We start from the raw sequence: 16,662 nt of genomic DNA on the forward strand, positions 1-16,662 counted from the left end.
TGTTTTTTGTATAGCAACGTTCGTACATCGGTGTGACGTGTTCCAGCTATTATTTTGCGTGGTATATTGATATATTATATAGATATATTTAGGTACGCGTTTCTATTAGTTTATACTTATACGTCACAAAATACGCAATTTTATATTATTTTACGTATATTTAATTAATTAGTTTTATTGTGTTATTAATTTATTTTGCGCCATGGACGTACAAGAGATAGCACGTATTAACCGCGTATTGAAAAGAGCGACTATGAGATGCGATGAATGTATTAGGCGTATTAACGCAATGCACGAGCTCGCGGTGCAATGTGAAACTGAGTTAAGTTTGATCACTCAGCTATCGTTTCTTGTCGACGAAGTCGACGTTATATGGTCAGAATTTACGGCTGAGAGTAATACAGTGATTGATTGCTTAATAGATTTAGGTAGAGAATCAGAGTATTCCATTGGTCAGGTCGCGGATCTTCGCAACTTGATTTCTATTTCCCGTGCAACGGTCAATCGTCACACTCAAAGTGATCAAATTAACGTGTCTGTCCGTAGAGAATCCCTAATATCTGTTCCGGAGCCGGTATCGGTGCATAATTTAAATATAAACGACGACAGGGAAAGTCAGGTAGGTTCGGTTAAGAGCGGGGCGGCGCGTAGCTCTACAGCATTTGGTGTAAATGTCCCGGGAGGTAGCGTCCGCAGCGGACATACAATTACGCGTACTACATCTCACGTAAAACCGGCCCGGTTGCCGGAGATACCACTACCCACATTTAATGGTGATATTTTTAAGTGGCTTATGTTCCGAGATCGTTTCATGTCCATGGTTGATCAACATTCTACCATCGCGGACATCGACAAATTTTATTATTTAACGGGTTGCTTGCGAGATAGGGCGTTAGAGGCAATCGCTGGCATACCGGTAAGTGGCGACAATTATTCACTCGCTTGGGCCACGTTAACAGCGCGCTTTGACAAGCCGCGCTTAGTTGCGTCTTCATTGTTAGACAAATTATTAACAGCACCGAAATCGTCGAACGAAAATCTAACAGAACTGAATAAATTTTTATTGGTTTTTGATGAGGGGGTCTCCGTACTAGATTCAATGAACCTCCCGAATCTTGGTGATTTTATTTTATTTTCGGTCGCGTCGCGTTGCTTGCCGTCGTATACGGTTAAGCTTTTTGAAGCGCAATTGTCAAATAGCTTTCCAACGGTTAGGGAACTTTTGACGTTCGTAAAATCACGTGTTAACGTTCTAGAATGCATACCGAATGATGCGGTCCATAAAATAGTAAAGCAGCCATTGCAAAAGTCATCTCACACTTCGAAAGGTTATACATCTGCCCCTAGTAACTATAAACGGCAACAACCAACTTCGTTAGTGTCTAGTACCGTATCGTCGAAATCAAAAGGGCCGTGCCCTATTTGTAAAGGGTCTCATGCAATTTCGTCATGCCAAAAATTTACCGGGTGGTCCGCCGGCACTCGCGAAACGTGGGTCCGTGAAAACAGGCGATGTTTTCGTTGCTTGCGCGCTGGTCATTGGGCCCCAGAGTGCAAGTCACCGGTACAATGTGATAAGTGCTCGTATAAACATCATCCGTTATTACACTCGCGCGATAGAAATAACGGTTCAACATCTGACAATCAGGTACCGTGCGATGAACCGCCGTCTCAATCGTCCCTTCTTGGTAGTGACTGTCAGCAATCGTCATCGGTTATTTTAGGGACCGTTTTAGTCCACATTCGTGACTGTGGTGGTGTGTTGCACACTGTACGCGCTCTAGTCGACTCCGCTTCGCAAATAAGCGCGATCACCGCAGATTGCTCCGCTCAATTGGGCTTGAAAGTTACCCGTTGGACCGCCCCTGTATCTGGGTTATCAGGTGCGTCGGTACCCAACGTTAAGGGATTGGTAACTTGTGATATTCAACCTCGATTTTCGAACGAACCATTTATAAATTTTACCGCATGGGTGTTCCCCACAATTACCGTTAATATGCCTAGCCAGTCAATATCCAATCAGGTAGCAGATAAGTATAAAAATTTAGCCCTAGCAGATCCCTCGTTCACAATACCAAGTAAGGTTGATTTACTACTCGGCGCAGACATATTTGCGCGTATTCTGAACGGTAAACGTGTGTCAGTGGGTGACTCATATCCTGTAGCATTCGGTTCAATATTTGGTTGGATAATAATCGGGCCTGTCCCCTCTTCAAATAGTTATGTTTCCACTTCACATCACATCTCTTTGGTTTCTTCAATCGAATCTTTAATGGATAAGTTCTGGCAGGTTGAGGAACCAGAAACAGCTCCAGAGACCTTTACTTGTGACGGAAAATGTGAAGAGATGTTCCGTGATAAATGTTCACGTGACGAATCCGGGCGTTTTGTCGTACCCTTATTGTTCCGCCAAACGGTCGCGGACAATACCTTTTCTGGCTCGCGCGCTGTCGCGGTCAAACGTTTCGAGTCCCTTGAGCGAAAGCTCACATCAGACAGCCGACTTCGCGAGGCGTATTGTAAATTTATGGCTGAATACTTGTCTTTAGGACACATGTCCCCAGCTTCGTCTACAGGTTCATATTTTATCCCTCACCATGCTGTGTTCAAGTCTTCCGACCCACAAGATAAAATCCGTGTCGTATTTGACGCGTCCGCCCAATCGTTTTCTAGTACATCATTAAACCAATGTTTATTCGCGGGTCCAAAATTACAACAGGACGTTATTGATGTACTAATGCGGTTTCGTCTACCGCGTTACGCATTCACCGCGGACATTAATAAAATGTACCGACAGATTTTATTAGTTCCCGAACATCGTTGTTATCAACACATCCTATGGCGTGCGTCCCCGCAAGATGAACTTAAAGCATACGAACTAAATACTGTAACGTATGGGGTAAATTGTGCCCCGTTTTTAGCTATACGGGTGCTTCGAAAAATTGCCGAGTCCGATTGTGCGGACGTTCCCGCTGTCCGTGACGCTTTAATGTTCAACACTTATGTAGATGATATCTGCGTTGGGGGAGACACAATAGACGAAGTAATCGCACTCCAAACCGATTTAATTAACGTACTACAAAGGGCAGGAATGAGCTTGAAAAAGTGGTCAAGCAATACCGCCGCGGTGTTAGATAGGGTACTCCCTGAAGATAGGGCCGGCGGGATGTTGTCTTTTGACGATGACACTCGGAGCGGTTCTAAGGTACTAGGGCTTCAGTGGTCACAACGCGATGACACATTTTTATATATTGTTCAACCTGAACGTTTAGTTTCAACTAAGCGGGGTATGCTGTCGCTAATTGCCCGCATATTCGACCCGCTTGGTCTATTAGCGCCCGTGATATTTTTTGCAAAACAATTAATGCAACGAGTATGGCAACTTGGTATTTCATGGGATGACCCGTTGCCCCCTGAAATAGTCGACGTGTGGAATAGGTTCGTTACAGATCTCCCCGTGTTACAACAAGTAACTATTCCCCGTTTCATTGGTACTCAGCTTGGCGTACAAGGTGTTCTATGTGGTTTCTGTGACGCGTCCGAGAAGGGCTATTCTGCGGTCGTTTATTTAAGGTTATCTAACCAATCCGGACCACCATTAGTGTCATTGTTAGGTGCTAAAACCAAAACAGCTCCCCTCAAGGCGTCGACAATTCCACGGTTGGAACTATGTGCGGCGGTCTTACTCGCTCGGTGGATGGTTCGAATTAAGACCGCGTTAAACAACAAAGTTAAAATAGTTAACTTATATGCATGGTCAGACTCGACTACTGTACTTAGTTGGCTGAAGGTACCACATGAAAAATTTAAGGTTTTTGTTTCAAACCGTATACACAAAGTGACAACGTTACTACCCGACTGTCACTGGGATTATATATCGTCGCTTAATAACCCGGCAGATTGCGCGTCGCGAGGCATTTTCCCTACGGACTTAGTCCATCATAAATTATATTGGTATGGGCCCGAAATTCTATATCGTGATGTGCTCGATGGGCCGGCGTTAAGTCAGGACATCAATCTCAACAATTTACCGGAATTAAAAACCGTGTCGCCAGCGACGTTAGTGACTAAGACAAGTGATCCCCCCGAACCGGAATGGTACTCACGTTTTTCCTCATATCCTCGTATGATACGTGTTGTAGCTTATGTGTACCGTTTTATTCAAATTTGTAAGCGTCGTCAGATAATCTTAGCTCCATTTTTAACTCGCGTCGAATTGGACCACGCCGCCGTGGTCATCGCTAAATGCTCACAACGCGTTACGTTAGGTAAACTACTTCACGACCTGTTACACAACCGTCCGATTAGCGTTGGACCTGTAGCTCGTCTCCGCCCGTTCATAGACCAACGCGGTCTCATTTGTGTTGGCGGCCGCCTGTCAAATGCAGATGTGCCGGAGACACAAAAACACCCAATCTTACTAGGCAAGACGTCGCATTTATCCATTTTATTGATTCGTCATTGGCACGAAGTTACCGGTCACGGTGGACCGAGAATATTAACATCTCTTATTAACCAGTCCTACTGGATTCTATCACTTAATACGCTTATTAGGTCTGTCCTTTGTAAATGTGTCACTTGCGTCCGCCTAGCGTCAGTTAATCCGCAACCCATCATGTCTGACTTACCTACGTCTCGGGTGTCCGAATGTCATCCGTTTTCGCGTGTCGGAATTGACTTCGCCGGTCCTATTGTAATGACTGAACACCGTTTACGCAAGGCCCGTCAGTTCAAGGTATATATTGCCGTATTTGTATGCTTCACGGTAAAGGCTGTACACCTTGAATATGTGTCTGATTTGTCGACGGATGCGTTCTTAGCATCGTTACAACGATTCGTCGCACGTCGCGGACTCCCTACGGACATTTACACCGATTGTGGTACAAACTTTGTCGGGGCATCAAATCAACTACGTACGCTTGTCAATAATTCCGGTTTTAAGGACCATCTCATTTCCCATTTCCACTGCACTTGGCATTTTAATCCCCCCGGTGCACCCCATTTCGGAGGGTTATGGGAAGCGGCTGTGCGTTCGGCAAAACGTTTAATGACACGCATTATGGGAGAACATACTTTCTCCGTTGAGGAATTGAGCACAATGTTGTGCCGCATAGAGGCTATTTTAAACTCTCGCCCTTTGGTTCAACTTTCGTCCGACCCGACGGAATACGATTGTCTTACCCCAGGGCATTTTTTAATAGGCCGCCCGCTACTCTCGATCCCTGAAGTGAATATAGTTGATACGGCGCTCCCTTTAGCTCAACGCTGGAAATTGATAAATCAATGCGCACAGTCTTTCTGGCACCGCTGGCGCAATGAATATTTAAATACTCTCCAAATGCGGAATCGTTGGACGACCGATGTGCCCAACATTTCTATCAACGATATGGTTATTGTTAAAGAACCTAACGTTCCCCCGTTACGATGGCGTATGGCGCGAGTCCAAGAGGTGTTTCCCGGGGCGGACGGAGTAGTGCGTGTAGTTCGTTTGCGTACCGCAACGGGAACTTTCAAGCGCCCAGTCGTTAAAATTGTAAAATTACCAAGCGCTTAAAATGTATAACCACCTTATATAATATTATATCATTATAGACTGCAATACATCATGTCTTATTTACTACCTAGCTGTCTATTACTATCGTATCACCACGTGTAAATTTGCTCGAACCATGAAATTACTGCGGGCTCCACTGGGATGGCAACTTGTGTAAGGGGCGTACGGAGTTTTATATTGATATAAACTACTAATTATTTATTATTACCATTTTTGTGTATAAAAAAAAAAAAAAAATTGTATTTAACTTATTTATTCATGAATTTATCACAAATCATGACAATTGTATTTGTGTATTATTATTGCCTTTTGTAATTTTTTACTATTATTATTTTTTAAACTATGCGCCCTTTGCCAGAGTTACATGGGTGACCATATAAATATATTTATTAAAATTTTTATTTCACATTATGATTTATTATGTTATTTTACTAAATTTATTTTTATTTATTTTTTCCTTATTTGTATTGAATAGATTTGTCATATTTGGCAACATATTGTTTATGTATTTATTTATTTATTTATTTTTTGGATTATGTACTTTTCACTTATGTATAAATAGGATTGTCATCTCTTCAATCAACTTATCATACAGTCACCTTGATCAATCGATACTTGCTTCACCATCTCTATACACTACAATTTGGAAGCCGCCCCTACGTCTTCCAAGGGGGGAGGATGTTCAAGATATAATATACTTATTATATATCGCGTTATTCCGAGACTAAGTTCGACGACCTTTGTATAGATTAAGCTCGGCAAGTTCAACAGTCGTCCCCTCCTCTCTTGCTTATAAGACAACCGTGGACATCCACCTACGCACAGTACGTACTGTTCTTCCGCGACCGTCGTACGAGACGTCGCCTTTGTCGCGTGTGCGGCGTTTTTTCGTTGTGGGCCATTTTGTGCCATTTTTTTGTGTCATTCGCGGTATCGTTGACGTAGTTTTATTAAAAAACATTTGCGGACCGTTTCTTTAATTATACCTCTTTTTTATATCCTGTCGTGCGGGATATCGCCACTGTTGTGCGTGGTGCGTGGGCGCATTTATTCGTGTCTTGGCCGTGTGAGCCGTTGATGCTTGATACCGCGTATTAATGCTTATTTATTAATTGCAAGATCGCTGCATCGTTTAAGGTATTATTATTGTGTCGTTGTGCGGGACGTCGTCATTAATTTTCGTCTCGTCCCTTGCTCCATTACGAGTACGTGAAGTACGTAATAAAAATATCTCGCAAATTAGTGTGTCAATGACCTGGCGCCTGTCACCTAAAATAGAGTGATATCGGATCCAGTAATTAAACGCAGCAAGTCTGGTGGTCACACTGCGAGGGTATCAGTCGTCGGCGGAGATTAGCAGATTATTGGTATCGTTAATTTTGTTTATATACTATCCGTGATAACAGTGATATCGATCACGTTCATTATTATTATTTATTATTGATTGTCAATTCTATTATTTTTCTATTTATTTTATTTGGGGCGCCCGTATTTTTATTATAATATTGTGTCTGTGTATTTTATATGACGAGTGTTTCAATATATTTTTTATAGCACGACGGTGCACATAAATTAATAGTTTATTTGTTATAATATTGGTCACCCACTCCATGTACGATAGTTTATTATATAATCTGGGTTTTTATTAGCTTGCCATCCTAGGCTAACCGCCTTACGTAGGAGCCTGGTGGTACAGTATGTTTGAAGCATGTAGTTTTGTCACACGACATCTAAGATAATATCTCCGTTAGCATACAGATATCACAACAAAAAATTAGGAATACAATATAATGCATGTATTGTACATTTTAAAATATGTGATAAAATATTAGAATAATTAGTCAGCGATGTATATTATACGAGTATTAATAAATTATAAACCTGATTCCGGTTGAAATTTGTTGGTATCGATAACAATAATATAATGTTGTAACAAGATAAATTTATATGGAAACAATTTTACAATCGTTTGAAGTTAGAACTTTTACAAAACTGTATATTCCCTGTAAAATAACTATTTCTCCTTAATCGATTTATGTTATTTTATTAAACAAATAACTGTAAAGATACTTGAAATTTTAACCAAATGCTTATATAAATAGGTACGCATATATATATATATATACACAGATCGAGTACCAGTAAGTAATACTGTGATCTTAATGGACGAATTTCGTAAATTTAATTAATATACTATGGTTTTGGAAAGTGGGATATCAACTTGAGGGGGTGATTTATCGTTCTCTATGATTAGATCATGTCTTATATCAACATATAATATATTAATAGCAAAACAGTTTATCTTTTTTACTTCGTTATCAGTTTTATGTAGAAATGAAGAAATGCGAAGAAGAAAAACATTTGACTAACGATCTTAAAGTATTTCTAAACTAGATACGTTTTAACATCACAATGAACAATATACTGTATAATCAAAGTCATAATAAATGGGTTTTTTTTTTATTACGATTTCAGTTGTGTCAATACGAAGAACTTATTCTAACCAGAAGGTCGACAAACTATTGTTGACTAAATTACATACATTGAAAAAATAAATTGAATAAATTATTGGACGATGAACAGTCATTGATGGACAAGAAGTACGTTTAACTTAGGACCATTAATATTATATCAGACGTGAAAAGAGTTTTTAAAACGTGCTGAACACTATTGTACAGAACCTTAAAAAACAATTGTGTTTCTTAGAAAATAATATATTATAATAAAATTACATTTTTTCATGAAAAAAATACGTATGAAATATGCGCAACGTATTCTAATTTATTTAGAAAACCCCATTCAAAAGTATGGCACGCTTAAGACAAAGATTTAAATCCTTGAAAGTACTATACTACTATACCTAAACAAATTCATATTCTATTATACACGAGTCATAAATATAATTTTTACTTAACAAACTTTTGTGCGATTGCGAGTATTTAGTTAACTAAAAACTCGTCGCTCTTCATAGAAATGGTCAAATAGATCACTCCTATCGGACGATATAACTAGAGAGACTGCAAAGCTTTGGACCTGCGTTTTGGTCACATTTCACTACAGATTCACCACATCCTTGGCCGATCCAATAGGGTAAGCTAAAATATTACCCTTGGTTTCAGTTGAACATCTGGCTCCATCTGTACTCTTGGCTCCACCGCCACTGCTACTACCGACAAAGTGCAGTTCACTGACATTGGTCAGTGCATCACCAAAGTCGAACTCTTCTCCCGCACTGAACACAGAAAACACGTATTATCATATTCCGATAACTACGAAGATATTGAAATCTATTGTTCATTCGAAGCCACTCGAAAAATATAAAATTAAAATGAGTTGTTAGACATAATAAAAATATATTTAAAACGCGTAAACGTTTATGAAACATAATTTTGTAATTATTCAATATAATTTGATAAATATACAACTTGCTATTGAATTAATTTCAACAATGCAAATAAATATAATAATTTATTATATTTGATTGAGTGTATAAAGTAGCATTAAATAATACGCATAATTGTTATAAAAGTGTAACCTTGTGTTATCATTAATTATTAGAATTTTCCATGTTATCGATTACAAAACTTAATCTATTACATTATGAATACTATGGTGGCATTCAACTTTTAAACATTATATAATTAAACATTTGTTGATAATTTCCAAAACATATTTTTTCTTAAATTTCGATAAAAATGTATTTTTAGGTCAAAATATTCGAAAAAAATATAAAAATAAATAGGCACATTTTTTCACAAGTCTCGAAGTTCAAATTTTTATAAACTATACAGATGTACACAGTAAAAATGAGCAATATCTTCAATTTTTATAGCTAAGTTTCGAAAATTTAATTCAATATTCCACATAAGTTATTCATATTGAAACCAAAATAACTAAAAAATTACACAAACACGATAAATTTTTATAGATTATGTTCAAATTTTGACGAAATAATATATTTAAACGATTAATAACGATATATCATAGATAGCATTTCAAAATGATATTGTTTTAATAATATTTCAGTTGATTTTAAAAACAAATAATGACGATTCTATTTTTATTCATAAAATATTTTAAAAACATTATCATCTTGCAATATTCTATCTAGTACGTTCATTATTGTGTTATTGTGTAATAATTTAAAAACATTATTTGTGATTACTTAGAAACGTTTACGTTTATTATAGATTTCACTATACGTAATGATATGTAGATTAATTTTAAGAATTAATTATTATAATCTATTTTTACAACGGTTTATCCGTATTATTTTAAGGTAAGGTTTTAACTTAAAAGTTATAATAACAATAATATAAATGTTATAAATTTATATAAAATATATATATATTAATATATTATTATCCCACCTAACAATTTCATAACTTTGATGTTCTGATAAGTTACGTACACTTTAACTTATCTTGAAATATTTCATACATAAACTTAGATCATCGTTTTAAGAATATCCAATAAGAAATATTAGATTATCAATGTTTCGATTAGTTTAAGTAAGTTTTCTTATAATAACATTGGATACTTAATTTAATAGCAAATGTGCGAAGAATAATTTCACGTTTGTGTGATTATGATACATAGCTCTAAGCTACTCATTAACTGACTTCAAGCTTAATAAGATATCTAAAAATTGAATCGTTTATCATGTGCTTATTGGTAAGAATATTATAAATATAGAAAATATTTTACTATATTGAAATTATTCAAAACATTGATTCAATTGAAAAAGTTCCGTTGTATTTATTTTAATGAGTGACACGTGTCCATCACGCAACTTAGTGTTTTAAAATATTCATAATATCTCAGGTAAAATATACAGTACATTTTATATAATTTAAGTATATTTTTATTGTAGGCTAATAAACCGTATACCTAGTATTTGAAGCTTTAAACAAATAAATAAAAATATTGTATTATTTTTATATATGTAGCATACGTGCATAAATATATGTCAGATTATACAAAATATAAGATTGAGCGGATTTAAGACGAAAATATTATTCTAAATTGGTTAAATATGAATAGTGAGGAAGAATCTTTTGGCGAAGAAAGTGATTCTGAGGAAGATATAACAGTTATAAGTGATCATGATACGAATTCTGAAGAAGCAACTGATTTCGATATATGTTATATATTATATATATATATATATATTTATGAGGCACGCAAAAATGATGATAATTTTTACATAGGAAAGAATGAAAAAAACAAAGCGATGTAAAATAAAACCACCTTTAAATGTATGAACACGTGCACATAATATTATAACTCATCTTCCTGGTCCAAGAAGAAAAACACTTTAAAATAAATCTCAAATTGATATTTTAAATTTATTTATTGATGATAATATTATAAGTATTATTACACGTTGTACAAATATTTAAATCGAATTAATTAGTAAACATTATCAGAGAAATAGACACGCTATAGAATTACAAATGTTATAAAAATTAAAGCTTTTATAATACTATTTTACCTAATAGGATCCATAAGATAATCTCGTAAAAAAATTACACAACCTATGGGATAATTATACATTGTATAATAGTACTAAAATTGGCGTTGATTTAATATTGATAAATATTGTCAAATTTGAACATGGCTGCCATGAATTAATTATGTGTTTATAAAGCTAATCATATACATATATAACAAATTAATAACAAAATAAAAATTATCGAATTTTTACACAATTTGGTATGATAACTAATAAAACCACAAATTTAAATAAGATATATGGAAATGATTCCAGTTGATCTTAAAAACGAGCTAAAATTTTTGAGAGAGAAAACGATATGGTGTTGATACAGAAACAGATAAACCCGATGGATCCAGAAGCCAGTGATATTAATTGTATTTAACGCATTTATAAATAATCAAAATATTATGTAATATTATTGTATAATATACTCGTAATATTATACATTTTGAATGTTTGTACTTAAAATCAATATTTTAGTGATGGTTGGAAATTATCTCCCATGCGCACAACCACTTAAAAAACACTAATAAGCCTAACGTAGTGTTAAAAAAAAGTAAACCTTTTATTAGTCTTTAAAAAAAAATACATTAGTAAAATACTAAAATGTGCTTAACGCATGATTTAATTAGAAGTTAATAAGAATTTGTTAACATAACTTTATAAGAATTTCATACGTCAATTTTATCAGAATTTATTAACATAATTTTTATGAATATTATAAAAGACAATGTCATAAGAACATTTTGAAATAATGTTAAGGGTTAATAACTTTGTCAGGATATTATAAAGATAATATTATGTGAAAATAATTATAAAACTTTCTTACAAGTTAATAATTATTCTATTAAAAACATTCCTACATTTTTTTTGTTAACATTACATTTCTGTCTTAAATATTAATTAAAAATTATTAAATACAATGTTTTCGTTGTAAATTAAATCAACCTACTGATCCTAAGTCATTTTAATAGTAAAATAAATTGATTTAATAGCAATTTCAAACAATATGATACAACACTGATACAATATACTGCTGTACTTATAATACGTATAATATAATTAAATTATAGAATCGTTATTCTTCAATTTTTATTCCCATAATGTATATATAACTGCTTATAAAAAATATACACAACTATTATTTCACAATAATACTAAAATGGAATTTTTGTGACTATAGCAATGAAGTTATTGCAGAAAACGAAGATCTGCTTAAAACGGATTCATTTTGTTTGGGCCTCGCGGAATTTCGTTACGAATGCAATAAATAACAATTTATTATACAGGTATTATTGTAATTCCGAGTGTATCAACAACGAATGGCGCTCGCTTACATTACCATTCCGTAGGTATATTATTATGATAGTTTATAACGTGGGCTTATTGGGCCACGTTTGGCGGGTCCCCAGTGCGGTGGTATTAATGAAGTGAGTAAAACGTGCAACGTGTCATCGCATTGACAATAATACATCGATTCGTGAATAAAATCAGCCACCGGCGGGAAAGTAAACATGGCGTGGAGCTGCAGCGGTGGTATTCGTAAAACAGTAATTACGGGTGGTAATATTATTCAAATACATTTTTTCCACGTCCGCCGCTATCTGTCGCTGTATTGCTAACACTCAATCAGAAAACCCGAAAAAAAAATAATAAATATAGATATATTAATATATTGTTGTACGTATAATAATACGTAAGTATACGTATATTATTATTTATTATAGTATACACACAATAATACATTGGAAAAACTACGGTCGTTACGAGAAAATAATATAATAAAAACGTCTCGACTTGTTTATCATTTTTCTCTTCGCAATCGAATAAATAATTCCTTCTGAGAACCTTCATCACAACTACCTGTCTATCTATAACCATCATCCTGCACCGACCACTATCACTGCCACCTCCATTACTACTGCCACAACCGTCTACGCGCAAAAACCATAAATAACTAAAAGAAAATGAACGATTAAGTGACAAAACTGTGTAACAAAAAAAAAAAATAATAAAAAAATACAAAATGTTTGCTAATAGATTATTTCTGTACATCGTTGGTTTTTTTATTTTTTTTTTCTGTGTTGGAAAAGTTTATATATAAGAAGAACTGCCGACTCTTATCGTTATTTTAGAAAAACAAAAACTATTCATCATCCCGGATATCGGTTTTAAATTTTCGTTCTTATAAACCAATAAAAATGCAATGCTGAGAGGTTCGTCTTTTTTCTACTGAGTGGTAAAAATCGGTGATAAGTAATCTATAATTTGATTCTCCTTTATATTTCAAATATGACTGACCGTGCCACTGTACTACTGTAGTTTGATTGCTTCTGTTAACTAAATAACAATGGAAGTCGTTAGATACGACACGATTGCGTACTAAACTTTGACAAATTTATATTACTTTATACAATTATTACAAAAACATAATCAAGTTTCTTAAGTTTAAAAAACAACTCGAAAAAGTTTCAAAGTTAAAAATAAATTAACTAAAAGTCATCATTAATAAAATGTAATATGTATAAATATTACCTAAACAGTAAACATTTTAATTTAATTGGTAATACATTTTATGAATTGTGTATATTTATATTTTTTTTTATTCAGGAATTTAGTTTATAATATCAGAAATAAATGTAATACATAAGTTTTCCTTGGTAGATAAAACATTGAGCTATTTTTTAGATAAATACAATATTATAATATTTCATATTATATTTATGATACACTTCAATAAAACCTTGTAACCAATTTAAATCAGGTAGAATCATTATATATTTATATGAGTTCGAAATTGACCATAATACTTTTACATAATTTCAACTTGAATTTTTATAATTAATGTAATTCCAATATGTGTTGGTGGAGGAGCACTTAAAATTAGCCATATAAATGTAATAAAATCATACTGTTACAGTATTACTGTATAATTTGTTGTTGAATCGTTCAAATGTATATTGTTAGTTATATACAATATTGTAACATAATTGTCTTAAATTTAACTTACCTATGTGGCTATGTATAATTAATAGATTTTACGTCCATAATCAGCCATATTATATATACATTTTTAAAACATATATAAATATATTTGATAAATATGGAACCTTCAGTTTTACTTGGATACTAACTCGTAAATTTAACAAATCTATCTTAAACTTTTTTGAATGGTAGAAGCAATAGTACAAAAAGTGACTTTAGCCCCTTATCCCAATTCATCTTCATTAGTTTATGGTGTCCATAATGATAATTAGTTTTATATCTTATAAACGAAATATTTTTAAATAAAGGTTAGATGTTTATATTATAATACATTATTTTATGCCCCAAAACTTGACTTTAATTTAAATTATATCAAAAAATATTTACCATTTAATTAAACCTTGTTTTTGCAGCCTTAGTAACTACATAAAAAATGATCAGTACATTTTTCATATTTTAGTATTTCAGATGAATATTATGATGAAAATGTAATTAAACAATTCCAGATTTTAAAAATAGTTACTTTACATTTATCAATTAAAAAAAGACTAAGGCAAACAAACTTTTTTTATTATACGTACCTATGATAATAGTACCTATACAATATTATAAAAATTATTTAGCTTCGTATTCAAATGTGTATCATCAACAAATTATATATGTATACACTGTGACTTTTACTCGCTATTTTACTTCACCTTATTCTCCAAAATGAATTTTATTATTATTATACAATAATTTTGCTTTACATACACTGAAATGTTGAAACGTTTTCTATCATCTACTTGTAACCCATTTATACTATGATTACATCTATTCTATTTACTGTAGCTGTTGTTATAACTTCTTACTATATAAATATATTAATATTCGTATTTTTGTCGTGAGAACTACAATATTACGTTATTTAATGAACTGACAAGGTCTCCAACCCAAATTAACTAAACACCAAATAAAACATTCTGGTTAATCCGATTCCAAAATCATTATTTTTATTTTACAACTGACATCATATTCCATTTTGTATGATAAGCCTATAATTAATGTTTAATAATAACAGTACTATTACCAGGAACAATTTATTTTTATTAATTATAGGCAAATTATTTAATTTCCTACATGGCTATGTATCATTTGATTTTGATTTAACCAAATTGCCTAATATTACATTACTTGTTTTCATTTTTATGTCTCCAATAAAACAAACAGATACTTATCTCATTTCAAATTGCTTTAGTTCTTGAAGTTTCTTAAAAATAATTAAGTATCTAAAATCAATGAATATAGTTTAGTCTAAAACACGTTTGCGTATTTGTGTTAGGAATTGATATATTTTTTATATAAGTAATTATTTTCCTCTTGTTTTTATTTTTTTGGTAAAGAGGAAACAATTTGTGTGACAACCTCCTAAATATATATATTTTCTGAACTATAAGCTAAACACTTGATTTGTTAATACACAATCTAACTCGAATAATAACGATTTACTTTTATTAACACCTAAAGTCTTGTTTAAAAATTCTAGTGTTTGAAGTTTTTGAACATCCGAATACATCAAGTAACCAAAACCCGAAATCCGATTATATGATTTAGACGCAAAGTATTATAATTTTCAATAAATTGGATATTTACTAATATTAAATTGTGAATATATTAATACCAGTTTAAATAACTAAATTAGCATAGTTTAACTAATAATTTAGTGAAATTGAGTTATGGCTATTTTGAGTTTACAATTTTCAAGCACAACCTGTCATTAAATTATTTTAATAATTTCATACTGATATTGGATTTAATTACAGAAAATTGCAGGTCTTTGTATCTTTTTAGCACAATTAATTTGATTAAATTTTCCATATTTTAAAGAAAATCAAGTAAATACAACATGAGAACAAAACTGTGATCGACACTATTATACACCAAAAATGTTTGTCATATGCAATTCGACGGTCAACTAAAATAAAAGGCTAATAAAGTCTGTAGCAGTGATAAACTGATAAGTATTGTGAACTTTTATTACACGACATAAAAATATTTTATATCGTTCACAGTTTTGTCTATACACTATAGACTATAAAATGTGCAATCGTGATTTTCAAACATGGCAGCGTTGCACAAAAATAATGTACTTATGGAATTGTATTTTACCTAATTCCACCGCTTATACATTTTTACTTAAAAAAAACACCAACAATTCTCCGAGGCAACGTATCCATTTCGCCGCGAGTAGAATGCCAATTAAAACTATGTCCAATTTAACTTGAGTGATAAGTTAGGACTAATATCTAGATAATATTCAAACTCAGTCAACAACAAGACATATAGATATAATATAAAAGGAAAGCTTCCCCGGATAGTCTCTACTATAGAGATGTATTGTTATTTTTTGTCACCCCTACTTCTTCAATCACACACCGGAAGCTATAAAGTATAGTCTAAAGATAAAAATAAGTAGTTACTAACTGTGAATGTTCGTTACATCTTTGTAACCTTCTGATTTTAAACATTTGTTTATTATTGTATCGTTATTTATTTAGAATCAATGCATTATCGAACCTTATAGTAATAATATACTAATACATTATAGATATATTATAATAGCAAAATGTGATGTCCAGGTTTCAAA

The 16,662-nt window shown here is 33.0% G+C and overlaps 1 protein-coding gene across 1 annotated transcript; it reads left to right on the plus strand.

The window, feature by feature from the left end:
* Positions 1 to 202: 202 nt before the first annotated feature.
* On the plus strand, positions 203 to 7,948 carry LOC132926950 (uncharacterized). Its single transcript, XM_060991378.1, has 2 exons — positions 203 to 5,473; positions 7,877 to 7,948. Exons 1-2 carry the CDS (start codon positions 203 to 205, stop codon positions 7,946 to 7,948), a joined length of 5,343 nt encoding a protein of 1,780 aa, XP_060847361.1.
* The last annotated feature ends 8,714 nt before the right edge of the window (positions 7,949 to 16,662 follow it).

This window comes from Rhopalosiphum padi, chromosome 1 (assembly GCF_020882245.1).
Source record: "Rhopalosiphum padi isolate XX-2018 chromosome 1, ASM2088224v1, whole genome shotgun sequence".
NCBI lineage: Eukaryota > Metazoa > Arthropoda > Insecta > Hemiptera > Aphididae > Rhopalosiphum > Rhopalosiphum padi.